Genomic DNA, 17,965 nt, shown 5'->3' with positions numbered 1-17,965 from the left:
TACCCCACCCAGCCTCCTTGGTCTGGTTTGTCATTATCTGCCCAGCTGCATCTTTGACACCTCCAAAATCTAAGGCAATTACTTATCTCTTTTTCTTCTTTTTTGAGACAGGATCTTGCTCTGCTGCCCAGCCTGGAGTGCAGTGGTGCAATCACAGCTCACTGTAGCCTTGATCTCTCAGGCTCAAGTGATCCTCCTGCCTCAGCCTCCTGAATAGCTGTGACTACAGGCATGGAGCACCATACTTGGCTATTTTTTAAATATTTTGTAGAGACAGAGTCTCAAACTCCTGGGCTCAAGTGATTCTCCTGCCTCGGCTTCCCAAAATGCTTGGATTACAGGTGTGAGCCACTGCACCTGGCCAGGCTGGTAATTTTTTTTTTTTTTTTTTTTTGAGATGGAGTCTTGCTGTGTTGCCCAGGCTGGAGTGCAGCGGTGCGATCTTGGCTCACTGCAGCCTCTGTCTCCTGGGTTCCAGTGATTCTCCTGCCTCAGCCTCCTGAGTAGCTGGGATTACAGGCACACACCACCACTTCCGGCTAATTTTTGTATTTTTAGTAGAGAGATGATTTCACAATGTTGGCCAAGCTGGTCTCAAACTCCGGACCTCAACTAATCCACCCGCCTTGGCCTCCCAAAGTGCTGGGATTACAGGTGTGAGCCAACACACCTGGCCAGGCTAGTAATTCTAAATATTTGCTCAAGGGCTGCAAACGTCCAGAGCCTAGGCATGTGACACAAACGAGCAGTGCAGGTTGGGAAGAGGCTAAGCCTCTCTGCTCTGGGTGAGTGGCAGTGGCTGCCCCAGGCCAGCCCATTAAGGGCAGGTAGCAATTGCAATCAGTGCTGTTACATGGCATTTCTCAAGAGGGTCTTGAAACCCATGTTTTCAGAAGTCTCCCAATGTTTGAATGCTGGCAACAAACCCACACAAAACACTGTTCTGGTCAGATGAAATTATGGGGACCGCACCTGCCTGTTGGCTGATGGTCTGCAAACTCTGAATGAATTTTAGTCCCATGCACCAGGTTTTGTGCCAAGAAGAATTTCTCGATTCCAGTAGACTGTGTCCTCCAAAAAGCCAGAGATGCCTGGGTCTGTTTTGCTCATTGCTTTATCTCCAGCACCTAGAACAGTGCCCTATGCATCACAGGTGTTCAGTAATCATTTTTAAAAAAGTGAATAGTGTATTGATCCAAGCATAAACCATGTGATGTAGAAATAACAATTTAAAAAAAAAAATCCCCATTTTACAGATGGGGACATGAAGGCTCAGAGGAGCAAAGGACTCAGGGTAACATAGCAGCACTGGGCTCTAAACGCAGGACTCACCTGACTCAAAGGCCTCAACCCTGGCCTATCCTGATTCTACCTGGTGTTGTGTATTTGCAGGGCTGTGTGTGGGGATGTGTGTCCAGGAGCCTGTCTGTGAGACCGTGGCTCTTCGAATGTGTGTAGTGGTTCTCCTGATTGGACACAGAGGCCCTGGAAGCTTTTTTTTTTTTTTTTTTTTAAGACAGTCTCACTTTGTTGCCCAGGCTGCAGTGCAGTGGTGCAATCCCGGCTCACTGCAACCTCTACCTCCCAGGTTCAAGCGATTCTTCTGCCTCAGCCTCCCAAGTAGCTGGGACTACAGGCACATGACACCACGCCTGGCTAATTTTTTGTATTTTAGTAGATATGGGGTTTCATGATGTTGGCCAGGCTGGTCTCGAACTCCTGAGCTCAGGTGATCTGCCTGCCTCAGCCTCCCAAAGTGCTGGGATTACAGGCGTGAGCCACCACGCCCGGCCCCTGGAAGCTAAACTCGAGCACCTGCTTCCCTCAACCACAGTTGCTCCGGATGCTCACCCAGTCCAGAGAGAACAGTCCCCGCTCCCATCCTCCCCCATCTGGGACCATCCTCAGGGGTCCCCCCACCCTCTTCCCCTAAATGCCCAAAGCCCTGGGGGAAAGGGGGAAAGAATTGAGGATGAGGGTGGAGGTGCAGGGAGGAGGGAGAGGGAAGGGGATGGGTTAAGAAGGAGTGTGTGATGTCAAGCAAAAAAGACAACATTAGACACAGATGCTGAGATGGCGTTTATCGCGGCAAAAAAAGGTGAAGTCGCCGAGGGGGAAGGGGTGGGGAAAGGGGGTGTGGTGGGGGCTGGGGTGGGGGCCATGGAAGCTAATACATGGTGCACTAGGTCACACAACGGACACTGGGGGTGGGTGAGTGGGTGGGGTGGGCGTGGCCCAGGCATGGCAATGGGGGGACGGGGAGGAGACGGCAGTGGGCCCCAGCCAGGAGCTTCTGGAGGTGGTGGGGAGGAGGCGGGCGGCGTCTCTGGTCGCAGAGGATGGAAGGAATCAGTTAGAGGGGGTTGAATGGAGGCACTGGAGGCATGGCCACATTCCACGAAATGGAATGAGGGAGTGGAACAGCAGGCAGGGCGCCAGCCTGGGGCCTGGGCCTTTTCATCTAAGGACTGGGGAGAACCAAGGACCCTTAGAGGTCCTCCAGTCCTTCCCGTGTTCTGAGAGAGAGAACAAATCTGGAGAGCAGGCTAGCTTAAGGTCCTAAGAAGAATTTAGTAATCGGTTCTCCCAAGATGGCCCTACAGCCTTCCCCGCCCTCGATTTCTTCTCCTTCTCCTACCCTGTTTCCAACAGAGAAAGAGGGAAGAGACGTTCTAGCTCCTCTGACTCCCCCATGATCTCATTGAGGCTCCTCAGGGAAACTGGAGGATGAATCCGTTTCATAGAAGGGGAAAACGGAAGCATCCTGTCAGACTACACCTTTCCATACCTCTCCCACCTCCCTGCTGGGGAATCTATGCATCCCATCCCTCTAGAGTAATACTGATAGCTTGAAATCCTTATCGATGGGGACAGGTGAGAGGATACACCTTGAGATTCTCCCAAATTGACCCGGGATGTGGGCCGTGCCTCCAGTGGCCTGAGATGCCAACGTAAAGAAAAAAAAAATGACTCCCCACATCCCCTGGCTCAAACCCAGTACAAAAGTGACTATTTACAATGAAGGCATGGGGAGCATGTAGGGGGCACAGGAAGGAGGGGGTCAGAGTGAGCACTCCATTTGAGGGAGGCCACACCTCTGGACCCGCCTTTTAAAGGGACAAAGCCAAACAGCATAGATACTTATAGAGGATCTCAAGCCCCAGGGTGGGGCGGACCCTAAGGGTGAGGGATGGGAGTGGGGCATGGGATGGGGTGCAGGGGGGGAGGCATGGGCGGTGGGAGGAGATGGAGGAAAGGCAGCAACTGCCCCTAGCCTCCCCCTTCCCCGCTGCCGGACACACAGTTTTCCGTGGGATGAACACAGAAAGGGTTAATCAAAAAGAGTTCGATGAGCGAGTCTGACGGTCGAGTGGGGCGGGCTGGAGCAATGAGGCCGCAGGTCCCGGTGGCCGGTGGTGATGGAGTCACTTAGAAGATGAGAGGTTGGTGGTTTTGGGGGGAGAGGTGGGATAGGGAAAGGGGTGGGGGGGTTAGGCAGTCCCCCCCAGTTATCTCTGGGAGACAAGAGTGTCCTGGACTGGCTGAGAAGGGATTAAAAACCAGCAGCCTTCACCACCATAACCCGACAGATTCTTTTCCCATTTCCCTCCCTGCCACCCAGCAATCTCCAATGCGACTTGCAGGGGACACTAAAACCGACCATACACACCAGCAGCAGCGTCAGGAGAGAAGCCCCTCCAACCACGGCGTGCAGACAGCTGACCGCAGTGCAAAGGGATCACGATAGCAAGGCTGGGTGTTGTCACCCCCATAGACCAGTGCCCCTGGCCCGCCTGTGCCCCAACTTGGGTATCGCGATCCCATTCCCCTCATCGTGACATCCAGTTCAGGCTTTCACGACAGCCAGCCCGGGTTCCAGACTAAGGGAGCAGGTGCCAGGCAAAGGCCTGCCTGGCTGTCCTGACAGGGTACACTCAGTCAGCAGCCTGGACGCCCCAACTGCCATCCTCATTGCCACTCTTGTTGATACTTTTGCCACTGCACAGTTTATCACAGCCTCTAATCCTGGTCTTAAAACAGCAATCATCCACTTAGGGGGACTCCTCTCATTTTCCAGACAATTGGCCACCAAACAAAACAAAGGAAGAAGGAGGATGTGGGAAAGGAGGAGAAACAGAATGAGGGGATACTGAGGGGTTTGGTGGTCCAGAGGGGAGAGGAAATATCACTAGGAGGTAAGCGGTACCCTGCTGTTCCAAGTAGAGGTCCCCAGCCATCTATAAGTGGGCTTGTATCAAGATCCACTTGGGATACCCATAATTCCCACCTACAAGTCCAGTGCAGGTGTTAGGGCAGATAAAGATGGCAAAAATCATTGCCTTCTGATCACCGCCCCTACTAATTATTGCAGTGAAGCCTCCTTGCCCATGTAGGGATGGCTGGGACAGGGCAGAAGAAGGTGGCCGGGCAGGTTGGCTCAGAGCCCCCTGAGATGGGGGATAAAGGAGGTTAATTTGGCACATTGAACCCCCTCTTCTCATAGGTGCTTTGAGGTCTTTCTCTTGAATCCGGTTGGCACCGCCCCCTGGGCTGGCAGAGGAGGAGTTGAGCTTGTCTCCTCCTCCCCAGTTTCCATAGATTTGCCAGGAAGTTGGCAAGTGGGATTCTCCTTGGCTGGTGGAATTTGGGGGGATCCAAAAGGATAAGGGTAAGCTGAAAAGGAGAGCTTTTTTCTTTTTTTTTTTTCTTACAAAGATTCTAAGAAAAACTCAGGGTGGGAGGGCTGTGGAAGGGGACCCAATTTAGCTCCATGTCCACACTTTTTCAATGCCTCTTAGGGACCTCCTCAAAGAGAAGTGGTCCCATTTCCTCCCCTCTATCCAAGGTCCTCTCCCCCCAGAGCGGCTCAGTTCCAAGGAAGTTTGGCACTTTTTTTTTCTTTTAAATGGGGAAATTGGGGAGAGAGAGTTGAGACAGTTGAGGAGAGGAGGAAGACAGACAGAGACAAAGATAGAGACAGGACAGAAAACAATGGGAACCACATAGAGAAAAAAGATTTTCAGAAAGTCATAGGGAGCCAGACAGAGGGAGGAAAACACTTGGGGAAGGTATGGGAAGCTAAAGGGCAAATGAGAAGGAATCAGGAGACAATTCAATGCAGCAAACACTTATTAAGCACCTACTGGGTGCTGAAGAGCAGGGTGCAAGGAGGCCACTCAGGGACTCTGAAATCTGATTGGCTAATAGGGAGAGAGGAAAAAAAAAAAAGAGGTGATGGGTTTGTCAATGATCCCCATCCCTGGCCCCACATCTGTGCCCCCTCTGGACAAACTGCAGCACAAAAGATTGAGGTCAGATTGCAGAAGGGACTTTCAAGGGATGGCAAAGATGGTGGAGTGAAGATAAAATAGGGAAAGGTGTGTGGCTCTCCACTCACCAACATGGTGAGCGCAACTAGCTCACTGAGCTAGCAAACTATACCTTTCAGATAGCCCTGGCTGGCTGGGTAGGGGGTCCCCAAGAAATATGAACAGGGAGGGGTTGTTACACAGACACCCCAAGCAAACACTTTTCAGGAGGCCCAGCCTCCAGATACGTGTCTGTGTGAGAGGAGTCCTGGACCCGGCTGATTGGGACCCGGACTCCAGCGAATGGGTTTGTAGAAAGCGGCTGCCAAGCAGAGGATGCAAATGATATGCAAATGAGCTCATTCAGATCCCACCTCCCCACTCCCAGACCTTATTTCACCTCTCCCTGGCTCCTTTCCCTCCTCATAGGGGCCTGGGGGGCTATAGGGGGATACTCTAGCTAGATGCTGTAATATTCGCGTGCGGGTAGAGATACTGTGAAATACTGTAAGGTCTTTTGAGAGGTGGAGGGGAGCAATGGCCCATAGAGCCACCCCCACCTCTAACCCCAAGAGCTCCCAACGGTAGTAGAAGATATGTACAAAGTTACATCAAGAATTGTTTTGGCACTCAGATCTCCATCTGGGTTCAGTCTGGAGATTAGGGGTGGGGCGACAATGATGGGAAGTGGGGGATAAGGGAGGAGGAAGTGGGGCCTGCCCCCCACCCTAGAGATGACAGGGCATGGAAAAAATCACCCCAGTGCCCAAGCTACAGCCCCCATCAGGTGGAAGGGCCGGGGTGGGAAATTCAGTGCAAGGTACCTTAAAGGCTATTGCTTTCTAGGGATTTTCACATTTTGATTTGGGGGTGGCTCTCTAGCAAGGGGGAGGGATCTCCTAGGCTTTAGGGGCAGGAATTGTCTCTGTGGCTTTCCTTCCCTCCTTTTTTAGGAGAGAGACGAGGAGGCTGGATTTCCCCCAAAGCCATGGAGAAGAGAAGGGTCTGGAAGACCTAGGAGGGGGACAAATGGGGGAGAGGGTGGGCATGGGGTGCCCCTCCCCCAGAGATGCTGATGATGGAACCAGGGCACCGGGTGCCCTGCTTTGGGTTGGAGAAAGTGGAGGTGGTCTCCCAGGAGGAGGGGGAGATGGGTGGGGTAGAGGGAGGTCTCAGCTATCCTAGTCTACAGGGTTGTCAGGCCCTGAAATCTCAGTCTGCCAATAGGTCCTTAGAGCTGACCACAGCCACAGCACTCAGGGAGCCACTCTCAAACGAACTCTCAAGGCCTTCTGGCTTGTCAGACTCCATCAGAACATTCTACTTCTCCAGAGCCCCTGGTGAGCACACCAAAACCTTCTGATCCATCAGACATCACCAAAGTATGCCAGCTTGCTGGAAGCTACTAAATCAACCTAATGTATCAGACCACACAAAGCATTCCGGCCCAAGGGACCCTACCACGGCTCACTGAACTCTATACCGGGCCACACTGGCCTGACAGAGCCACCATACATTTGGCTCACCCGATTCAATGAAACAAAGCCACGCAGACACAGGCATGCACACAAAAGGCGGGGGTGGGAAGGGGGCGCTTTAACAGTAGTTTGCACTAGGTCCATCTCCCATCCCTCCCTCCAGGGTGAGTTCACAGACTTGGCATGTTTGAATGGAGATGACCCTGACAATATTGGGTTTTTTTCCTTAGAGTCCTCCAGATTGGATCCAAGTCCCATGCTTTATTCTCTTCCAAGGAAGACCCCCCCCCAGGCCAACACCCACCAAAGAGGGGTGTGGAGGGAGAAGGCAGGTCAGAGACTGGTCACTGTCCAATACAGGAAGTACATGCTTCAGCCTAATGACATCATAGGAAGTAACCTCTAGGCACCACCCAAAGTACATCTTCCCATGATATCACCGAAGTGACCTTCAAGGAAGAGCTCATTGAGACATCACAGGAAGTACCTGCCCTCTTATGCTCACAGGAAGTAATCTCTGAGGAACTGCTTCCTGTGACATCATAAGGAGCACCCAGAAGCACCCCAGAAAGTACTCAGTGACATCACAACAGAGACCCTCATTGCCATTACTCTAGGAAAAGCCATCAGAGATGCCACAACAAGTTCATCCAGCCTCTCATGAGTCTTGCCCACAGGACAGGCCCAATCCCAGAGCTGGCATCCTTCCCAGCAGCACCGTCCCTGCCCCCCATACAACCTGACAACAAAAGAGTGAACATTCCCACCTAGGAGGGACAACTCCAGTGGGAGGAGAGTAGCTGAGAAGATCTGGGAACTCTGGGGTCCCTGTTCCAGATGCCCCATTTCACCTCAGACGCCTCTGCTACCTCTACTCCCATGGCTTCCCTCAGATCTAGAACTGAAAGCAGAGAGGTGGGGTGTTGTGTTTTGGGGAGGCCCCTCATTCTGGATGACCCGGAGGCTCCCTCCCCTCCTCCCATGTGAAAGCAAAAACTTATAAGGGGGGAAAAATCCTTATCAAAAAAAGAAAAAAAAAGGAGGGAAAGAAAGAGAAAATAACGCTTTGTTTTCTATTAAAATCAACAAAATGCAATATATACAGATATCACACAGACCTGGGCCCTGGGACGGGAAGGGTCAGGCCCAGCCAAGCACAGGGAGGGAGGAAGGAGGGGTCAGTTCCGGGCTGGGGAGGGGGCTTCTGAGCCCCCTTCCCAACCGTCACTCAATCCTGCCTATGACTACCAGAAGGGGAGGGTGCAGTCGGGCCTACCCCAGCCCCATCCCAAAAGGAGCAGGACTACACCAAGCTGAGGTCAGGAGTTGGGGGGAAGGAGGAGAGGGAGGAGAAGGGGGAGGTGGGAGGAGGGAGAAGGGTGGGAGCACACACCACAGGCCTCATCCCACTTTCTGGGGGTTTGAGGCCCTCACTCCCTGCTCGTAGGTGACCCGCTGACTGATGAGGTATTGAGCGGCTTGCGTGGCCGCGGGGCTGCCCGTGATGGTGACCCGCCGGTTCCGCGTGCCTGGCAGGAACTCGCCCTTCTTGGAGATCTGGATGCGGGCGCCCGTCAGCTCCTGGTACTCCACCAACGTCTTGCCCCCCTTCCCCAGGATGGCTCCCACCAGGTTCTCAGGCACCGCAATCTCCACCAGCTCCTTGGCACTCTCAGCCGCCAGCTTCTCCGCCGTCAGGAAGCCCCCGGCCGCCCCTGCCGCGGCGGCAGCGGCCACCAGCGGGCCGCCCCCTCCGCCCGCCCCTCCGCCCGCCCCGGCCCCGAGGTAGCCATTGGCGGCCGCGGCCAACGCAAAGGATCCCAGGGCTCCGGGAGGTGGGGGCGGCGGCGGGGCGGCTCCTCCGGCCGGCCCGGCCCCGGCCTCGCCCGCGTAGGATGCCAGGAGGTTGGCGGCGGCGGCGGCCGCGGGGTTGGCCCCAGCGGCCACAGCGGCCAGGACGCCGGAGGCCGCGGCAGAGTTGAGGCCCAGGCCCAGGGAGTTGGTGTTGTAGCCGTAACTGGCCAGCGTGTTAAGCGCCGTGCTGATGGCCAGCAGGTCGGTGCCCGAGAAGGCGGGCAGCGCGGCGGGAAAGGCCCCCACGCCCGCCAGCCCGGCGGGGCCCAGCAGGCCGGAGGCGGCGGCGGCCGAGGCTGCGGCTGCGGCGGGCAGCACATCCGCGGGGCTGGCATACGGAGAGCCGGTGGGATTGGAGTTGGCCACCGGGCCAGCCACGTTGGCGTAGCTGATGTTGAGGCAGCTGCTGCTCTGGGGGTCTTCTTGTACCTTCTGCACGATGGCGCTCACGGCCTTGTGCACCTGCTCGGGCTCGCCGCTGACTGTCACCACGCGCTCCTGCAGGTTGATGCCCTCTGGCTTCTGGGACAACTGCACCCACGCCCCTGACTGTTCCATCACGGCTTTCACCGTGGCGCCCCCCTTGCCGATGATCAGGCCCGCCGTGCTGTTAGGGACGATCAGCTTGGCCTGCGTGGGGAGCAAAAAGGAGGGTCTTTAATTTTATTTTTTAAAAAAGTAAATCAGGCCGGGCAAGGTGGCTCTCGCCTGTAATCCCAGCACTTTGGGAGGCTGAGGCGAGGAGATTACTTGAGGTCAGGAGTTCCAGACTAGACGGCCAACATGGTGAAACTCCTCTACTAAACATCCAAAAATTAGCCAGCCCGGTATGTTGGCACATGCCTGTAATCCCAGCTACTCAGGAGGCTGAGGCAGGAGAATCACTTGAACCCAGGAAGCAGAGGATCCAGTGAGCGGAGAACGCGCCATTGTATTCCAGCCTGGGTGACAGAAGGAGACTCTGCCTCAAAATAAAATAAAATAAAATAAAAATATATATTTTAAGTAGAAACAGGGCCTGGCTATGTTGCCTAGTCTGGTCTTGAACTCCTGGCCTCAAGTTCTCCTGCCTTAGCCTCCTAAAGTGTTGGGATTACAGATCTGAGCCACCAAGCTGGGCAAGGGAGGGTCTTTACGGTGGCTACAGACTGAGAGGTCATTTCCCACCCCTCCTCTCCAGCATCCAAAATCAGGCTCAGCATGGCCCTTTGATAGGCACCAGTATGGTCCAACTGGTTGTTTAAAATACTAAAATATTTCAGGTCAGATGCTATGGCTTATGCCTATAATCCCAGCAATTTGACAGGCTGAGATGGGAGGATTGCTTGAGCCCAGCAGTTTGAGACCAGGCTGGGCAACATAGTTCGATCTTGCCTCTAACATTAAATGTTTTTAAAAATTTGACATATATCCACAATGGTTGGTAAATGAATAGCCAGTATTCGAGGTCCCCTCAGTAGCCCCTCAACCATCCTGTCCCATGTACCCGGGACTCTTAGCACCTCCCCTGAGTCCAGCATCTAAAGGCCTAATGGCCCATCCAGTGGGGCCCCCCAGGATCCCACTCCAAGCTTGAACCATGGCCCACCCATGCCTTCTAGTATTAAGTACTCTGACTTCCAGCCCCGGAAAAGCCTTTGTTAAATATCATTAATTTATAGATGAGCCTCTTGAGGCCTCAGAGGTGAAAGGACTTGCCCCAAGCTTCCCCAGTTAGTGACGGAGCTAAAATCTAGGCTCTTGGGTTCCAGATCCCTTGTGCTCCCCTAAACATGGTCTTCTCGTTTAACTCTCTGTTATGGGCTGAAATTGTATCCCCTCCAAATTCACATGTGGAAGCCCTAACTCTCAGTACTTTAGAACGTGACTGTATTTGGAGATAGATAGGATTTTTAAAGAGGTAATTAAGGTAACATGGGGTCATTAGGGTAGGCCCTAATTTACTGACAGGTGTCCATATAAGCAGAGGAGATTAGGACACAGAGGCACACAGAGAGAACACTATGTGAAAACACACGGAGAAGAAGGCCAAGGGGAGAAACCTCGGAAGAAACCATTTAGAAACCAAGGAGAGAGGTCTCGGAAGAAACCAATCCTGCTAACACCTTGGTCTTAGACTTCTGGCCTCCAGAATCATGAGATTATAAATACGTGTTGTTTAGACCACCCAGTCTCTGGCGCTTTGTTACGGCAACCCTAGCAAACTAATCTAGTTGTCTAGATCTAATCTGTAGAATGAAATTTACTAATCTGTAAAATGAAGATAACATGAGGCTTGTGTCTGAGAAGGCAGACATAGGTGGACGTCTTGGATGTCACACACTGGATCAGGAATCCAAGTAGATTTTCAGTCTCCTTCTAACTCCAGGGAGAACTCTCCAGGATGAAGAAGTTGGTCATTTGAATATGGTGATTTCCCTCTTCTCAGTTGAGAGCAGCCCATCCTTCAACCACCCGTCTGTCCCAAGCATCCGCAAGCCAGATCAATCTTAATTCCAGTGGGGACATTTCAAAACCAGCCATCTCCTTTTGCACCTTCAAGAGCATTTCTACACATAAATTCTTCCCTCTCAAAAATCATTCCTGTGTCCCCTTAAACCCTGGGGGTGTTTAAGAAATTCATGGGGGTGGTGGTTTTTGGTTGTTGAAGGGCTGGGGGGCAGATGGGGAATATCAGTGGGCAGGACCACAGGTGTCTGTACCCCACAGTTGGGAGTCAGTCCCTCACAAAGAAGAGTGGTCCCGGGCCGTACTTGATAACTTTTGTTTGTTTGTTGGGATTACAGATCTGAGCCAGGCTGGAGGGCAGTAGCTCGATCTCAGCTCACTGCAATCTCTACCTCCTGGGTTCAAGTAATTCTCCCAACTTATCCTCCCTAGTAGCTGGGATTACAGGTGCCCACCACCACGGCTGGCTAACTTTTTTGTCTTTTTAGTAGAGGTTTCACCCTGTTGGCCAAGCTTGCCTTGAACTTCTGGCCTCAAGTCATCCAGCCACCTCGGCCTCCCAAAATGTTGGGATTACAGGCGTGAGCCACTGTGCCCAGCTGCTATATGAATGTCCTGCTGGACAGTCATGCTGATGAAGAGCCTGTTTTTAAATCTCTGAGCCCTCGTCTGGGCATGGTGGCTCACGCCTATAATCCCAGCACCTTGGGAGGCCAAGGTGGGAGGATCACATGAGCCCAAGAGTTGGAGAGCAGCCTGGGCAGCATGGCACGACCCCATGTCTACGAAAAAAAAAAAAAAAGCATTAGCTGGTGTGGTGGCACATGCCTGTAGTCCCAGCTGCTCAGGAGGCTGAGGTGGGAGGATCACTTGAGCCTGGGAGGTGGAGGCTGTAGTGAGCTGTGATTGTACCACTGCACTTCAATTTGGGCAACACAATGAGACCCTGTCTCAAAAAAAAAAAAAGAAAAAAAAAAATCTCTGAGCCCAGAACCCAACTGACACAATGAGACACTATTTCAAAAAACCAAAAACCAACCAAACAAACAAAAAACCTCTGAGCTGGGAGCCCAACCCCATGATACATGTAAGTACCAAGTACCAAGTATTGTTTGCACGGTTTTAAGAGCTACTGAAATTTCCAGGAACGCAACTACCAGTAAATCAAGAGTGGACTGTGCTTTGTTTTGCTCTGCACTTTACTAAGAGTTTTCATTATTTTAGAAACCTTAGTCTCCAGTGTTATACTCTGGATCACTTTACATTTGTAGTTGCCTCACTTAGCTATGCTTAGGTGTAAGTAGCTGCCTAATTCATTATTTCTTCTATTGCGGTCCCGATCAAGTATTTATTTATATATTAAAATTCACAGCCGGGCGCGGTGGCTCAAGCCTGTAATCCCAGCACTTTGGGAGGCCGAGGCGGGTGGATCACGAGGTCAAGAGATCGAGACCATCCTGGTCAACATGGTGAAACCCCGTCTCTACTGAAACTACAAAAAATTAGCTGGGCATGGTGGTGCGTGCCTGTAATCCCATCTACTCAGGAGGCTGAGGCAGGAGAATTGCCTGAACCCAGGAGGCGGAGGTTGCGGTGAGCCGAGATCGCGCCATTGCACTCCAGCCTGGGTAACAAGAGCGAAACTCCGTCTCGGAAAAAAAAAAAAAAAAAAAAAATTCACCTTGGCCAGGCACAGTGACTCACACCTAATTCAGCACTGTGGGACTCTGAGGCATGGTGAATCACTTGAGCCCAGGAGTGCAAGACCAGCCTGGGCCTCATAACAAACCCTGTCTCTAGCAAAAATACAAAAATTAGCCAGGTGTGGTGGCATCTGCCTGTGGTCCCAGCTACTTGAGAGGATGAGGTGACAGGATCACCTGAGCCCAGAAGGTTGAGGCTGCAGTGAGCTGTGACTGTGTCACTGTACTCCATTCTGGGCAACCGAGCAGACCCTGTCTCAAAAACAACAACAAACAAAAAAATAAAATGAAATTCATCTTGTTTTATAACAAATCACCTTCCTTTTATTTCTTCTTTATTTTCAAACGTCTCATGGGATAAATAAAACACAGTATATCCATACAATGAAATATTTGGCAATAAATTGAATGAACAAAATACTGATACATGCTATAGCATGGATGAATCTAGAAGTGAAAGAAGTGAAAGAAGCCAGTTACAAAAGACTACATCTGAGTTCATTTACATAAATGTCCAGAATATGCAAATCCACAGAGCCAAAAAGTAGATTTGTGGTTGCCAGGAAATGGGAGGAAGGGAATTGGGGGTGACTGCCTACAGGTATAGGGTTTCTTTTGGGGTAAAAAGTTCTGGAATTAGATAGTGTTGACAGTTGACTAAATACTGTATGATTTCTTTTACAGAAATGTCCACAATAGGCAAATCTATAGACACAGAAAGTTTATTTGTGGTGGCCTGGGGATAGGGAGAGGATGAGTTGAGATGAGGGATTGAGGCGATCAAGATTTCTTTTGGAGGCCAGGCTTGGTGGCTGATGCCTGTAATCCTAGCATTTTGGGAGGCAGAAGCCAGAGGATTGCTTGAGCTCAGGAGTTACAGATCAGCTGGGCAAGATGGTGAAACCTCATTCTACAAAAAATAAAAAAAAATTAACTGGATGCAGTGGTGTGCACCTGTAGTCTCAGCTACTCAGGAGGTGAAGGGATCACTTGAGCCCAGGAGTTCAAGGCTGCAGTGAGCTATAATAGGTGACACTGCACTCCAGCCTGGGTAACAGTGCAAGACCCTGCCTCTAAACAAAGAAAAAAAGGATTTATTTTGGAGGCAATACAAACATTTCAAAACAGATTATGGCAACAGGTGTACTATGTGAATACAATAAAAGCCATTGAGCTGTATACTTTATTTATCATGTATTTTATGTTTCATTTTTTTAATAGACAGGGTCTTGCTCTGATACCCAGGCTGGAGTGCAGTGGTGCAGTCAGAGCTCACTGTAGCCTAGTACTCCTGGGCTCAAGTGATCCTCCTGCCTCGGCCTCCTAAAGTGCTGGGATTACAGGCATGAGCCCCCATACTAGGCCTAGAGCCATATACTTTAAATGGGTGAGTTGTATGTATGTGAATTATATCTCAATAAAGCTGTCAAAAAGTCATATGAGTGTAGGTATGTCTATATATGTATATATCAATAGTGTTTCAGAGAGTAAAGTGGACATGACAAAACATTTGTAGGAGAAAAGGGGTATTGCTGTGACAGAGCTGTCCATATTTTGTTCCCTGTTGGTCTCCCTGACTTTATTTTGATTGATTGATTGATTGATTTGACACACTCTCACTCTGTCTCCCAGGCTGGAGTGCAGTGGCACCATCTTGGCTCACTGCACCCCCCACCTCCCATGTTCAAGCAATTCTCAAGTGACCCGAGATTGTGCAACTGCACTCCAACCTGGGTAACAGAGTGAGACTCCATCTCAAAAAAAAAAAAAAAAAAAAAAATCCGGGCATGGTGGCTCATGCCTGTAATTCCAGCACTTTGAGAGTCTGAAGGGATCAGATTGCAAGTTTGAGACCACCTGGGCAACATGGCAAAACCTGGTCTCTATAAAAAGTACAAAAATTAACTGGGCATGATGGTGCATGCCTGTAGTCCCAGCTACTCGGGAGGCTGAGGTGGGAGGGCGGCCTGAGCCCAAGAGGAGGAGGCTGCAGTGAGCCAAAATGGCATCACTGTACTCCAGCCTGGGTGATAGAGCCAGACCTTGTCTCAAAAGAAAAAAGAAAAAGAAAAAGGAAAAAGAATCTTCTGGTTTTTAAGTGTTTGGAAGTATAAGAAAAAAAAATTCTTCCTCTATTTTAGGGTAAAAGAGAATAATGAGGTGTAAGAACTAAATACAAAGCATGGATGCTGACTGAATCTTGGATTGAAAAATCCTCTATAGCTATAAAAGATATTTAGGGCAATTTGAATATGGACTTTCCAATGAGATAATAGTATAGAATTAGCATTTTTGTTTGTTTTTTTTCTTAGGTGTGATGCTGGTAATACAATAATGTAGGAGACTGTCCTTGGACGATACATGTTCAAGAACTTAGGAGAAAAAAAAAAAATCCGGGTATGGTGGCTCATGCCTGTAAACTCTGCACTTTGGGAGGCCCGGGCGTGTAGATCACTTGAGCTCAGAAGTTTGAGACCAAGCTCGCCAACATGGTGAAACCCTGTCTCTGCTAAAAATAAAAAAATTAGCCAGGCGTGGTGGCATGCACCTCTACATTCCCACTTACTTGGTAGGCTGAGGCAGGAGAATCACTTGAACTCGGGAGGCAGAGGGTGCAGTGAGCCGAGACTGCGCCACTGCACTCCACTCAAAAAAACAGAGTCATGAGGTCTACAACTTATTTTCAGATGGATCAGAAAAACAAATCAAGACAAAAATTGTGTGTGTGTGTGTGTGTGTGCGCGTGTGTGTACACACATGCATATGCATGTGTTCATGCATGCACAAATGTTAACAACTGGTGAATCTAAGCTCAGTGTATAGGGACTATCCTTAAATGTTTTCAAAATAAACAGGAAAAAAAAATCTATGCCCTAACATTCCCTTTTCCTCTTCTCTGCTTTATTTTTCTTCATAGTATTTTTCACTCTCTAACATCCTCTATATTTTACATATCTCCCTGTTTATTTTGTGTTTCTCTGTAAAAGAATTTCAAATCCACGAAGTTAGAGATTTTTGTCTGCATTGTTACTACTGGGTTTTCAGTGCCTAGAAAATGTGCTTGGGACACAGTAGATACTTAGCAAAGGGTGGGAGAATAAATAGACGGATGAAGACTGAAGGATGACACACCCACAGGCCCAAGCAGGAAGGGGAATGGGTGGAGGCAGCAGGTGTATCTCACCTGGTGGCAGTGGGGAGTGATAGAGTACTGTGCAGTTGGACCGCCAAACTCAGCCTGATGGTCGTTTTCTAGATGAGCTGGAAATGCTGATTTGTAAAATGTGAAGCATCCTAGTTTTTAAATGTTGGCAACCTCTTCAAAATGTCTAAGGACCACTGCATAGTATAAACAATGCAATGTACGAGTCAGGCTACCCATCTGAAGTCTGTGCATATAAATCCCCAAAGAGCTGCCTTAGACTCTGAAGTCACCTGCTTGGATTTAAATCCTGGCTCTCCCACTGATGCTGGGCAAGGGATCTAACCTCTTTGAGAATCAGTTTTCTCATTTGTAAAACAGGGCTATTCAAACCTCCTCCATAGGACTACTATGAGGCTTAATTGAGCTTATGCATGAAGTGGTGAGCTTGAAATCCAAGCACAACCACAAGTAGCTGGAACTGAGTGTGAGCTGTGTCCTTCAGGTGACTCACAACTGCTACCATTGGCAGATTACACCTCAGTCCCCATGTTTCTGCTTGGCCCTGTGGGTGATGTCATCAGCATTCATTCAAATAAGCAACATGTGCTGAGCACGTACCGTGCGCCAAGCATAGGGCATCATGCATGTGTGCAATTAATATATGCCCATAGAAGCACTCAAGAAACGATTATTGTCATTGTTATCCCCATGGATGGAGCTGGATCTAAATCCCACATCTGTGGTACAGCTATTATGGCAAACAGTGTGGCAGTCCTTCAAAAAGTTGAACATAGATTTATCATGTGTCCCAACAATTCCACCCTAGGTATCTTCCAGAGAGCTGGAAACATATATCTACAAAAAAGCTTGTATATGAATGTTCAGAAGCATTACTTATCATAGCTAAAATAGCTGGGCACGGTGGCTCACACCTGTAATCCCAGTTTTTTGGGAGGCCGAGGTGGATGGATCATGAGGTCAGGAGTTCAAGACCAGCCTGGCCAAGATGGTGAAACCCTATCTCTACTAAAAATACAAAAATTAGCCGGGTGTGGTGGTGGGTCCCTGTAATCCCAACTATTCGGGAGGCTGAGGCAGAGAACTGCTTGAACCTGGGAGGCGGAGGTTGCAGTGAGCCGAGATCATGCCACTGTACTCCAGCTTGAGTGATAGAGCAAGATTCTGTCTCAAACAAACAAACGAACAAACAAAAACAAAGGGAGAAACAACCCAAATGTCTATCAACTGATGAATAGACAAGCAAAATGTGGTCTATGCATACAATGAAACATTATTTGGCTATAAAAAGGAGTAACGTTTTGACACATGCTACAATATAGACAAACCTCGAAAGCATTACATTAAGTGAAGAAAGCCAGACACAAAAGACCATATATTATATGATTCTGTTTATATAAAAGATCCAGAATAGGCAAATCCACAGAGACTAAAAGTAGATTAGTAGCTGGAAGAGGCTGATATTAGGATCTGGGGGAATGGTGACTGACTGCTGATGGGCACGGGGTTTCTTTTTGGCATGATGAAAATGTTCTGGAATTAGATGGTAATTGATGTACAACTCTGTGAACATACAACAAAACTACTGAACTGTATACTTCTAAACAGTAAAGTTTAGAGTATGCAAATTAAATCTCAACAGAGCTGTTTTTTTTTTAAATCACCAGGAAAAACCAACAGCCTGACAAATCAAAGGGTTGGAACAGCACGTTCATAGCCAGAACCAGGAATAATATGGTATTTCGTCTGTGATGCAATATTTTAAAGCAGTGAAGGAAGGATAGATTAGCCAAGAAAAGGTTTGAGTACAAGGGGTTAATCATATGGGGCAAATAAAGTTAGGTTTTTAAAAAATTTTTTATTTATTTTATTTTTTAATAGAGACGGGGTTTGTCCATGTTTGTCAGGCTGGTCTCGAACTCCTGACCTCAGGTGATCTGCCCACCTTGGCCTCCCAAATTGCTGGGATTACAGGCATGAGCCACCGTGCCCAGTAAAGTTCGGTTTTAA

General features: G+C 49.6%; 1 protein-coding gene across 1 annotated transcript in view; it reads right to left on the bottom strand.

Annotated features, from left to right (window-relative positions):
• Positions 1-4,708: 4,708 nt before the first annotated feature.
• NOVA2 (NOVA alternative splicing regulator 2) overlaps positions 4,709-17,965 on the bottom strand; it is a 37,050-nt gene continuing 23,793 nt past the window's right edge. Inside the window, exon 4 of the mRNA XM_032262582.1 lies at positions 4,709-9,271. Coding sequence (XP_032118473.1) covers positions 8,189-9,271 — 1,083 coding nt within the window. The 3' untranslated portion in view covers positions 4,709-8,188. The remainder of the gene's footprint in view (positions 9,272-17,965) is intronic.

The sequence above is a fragment of the Sapajus apella genome, unplaced genomic scaffold (assembly GCF_009761245.1).
Source record: "Sapajus apella isolate SASKATOON/1434 unplaced genomic scaffold, GSC_monkey_1.0 scaffold130, whole genome shotgun sequence".
NCBI classification, from domain to species: Eukaryota; Metazoa; Chordata; class Mammalia; order Primates; family Cebidae; genus Sapajus; species Sapajus apella.
This window is presented reverse-complemented; position numbering and strand designations above follow the sequence as displayed.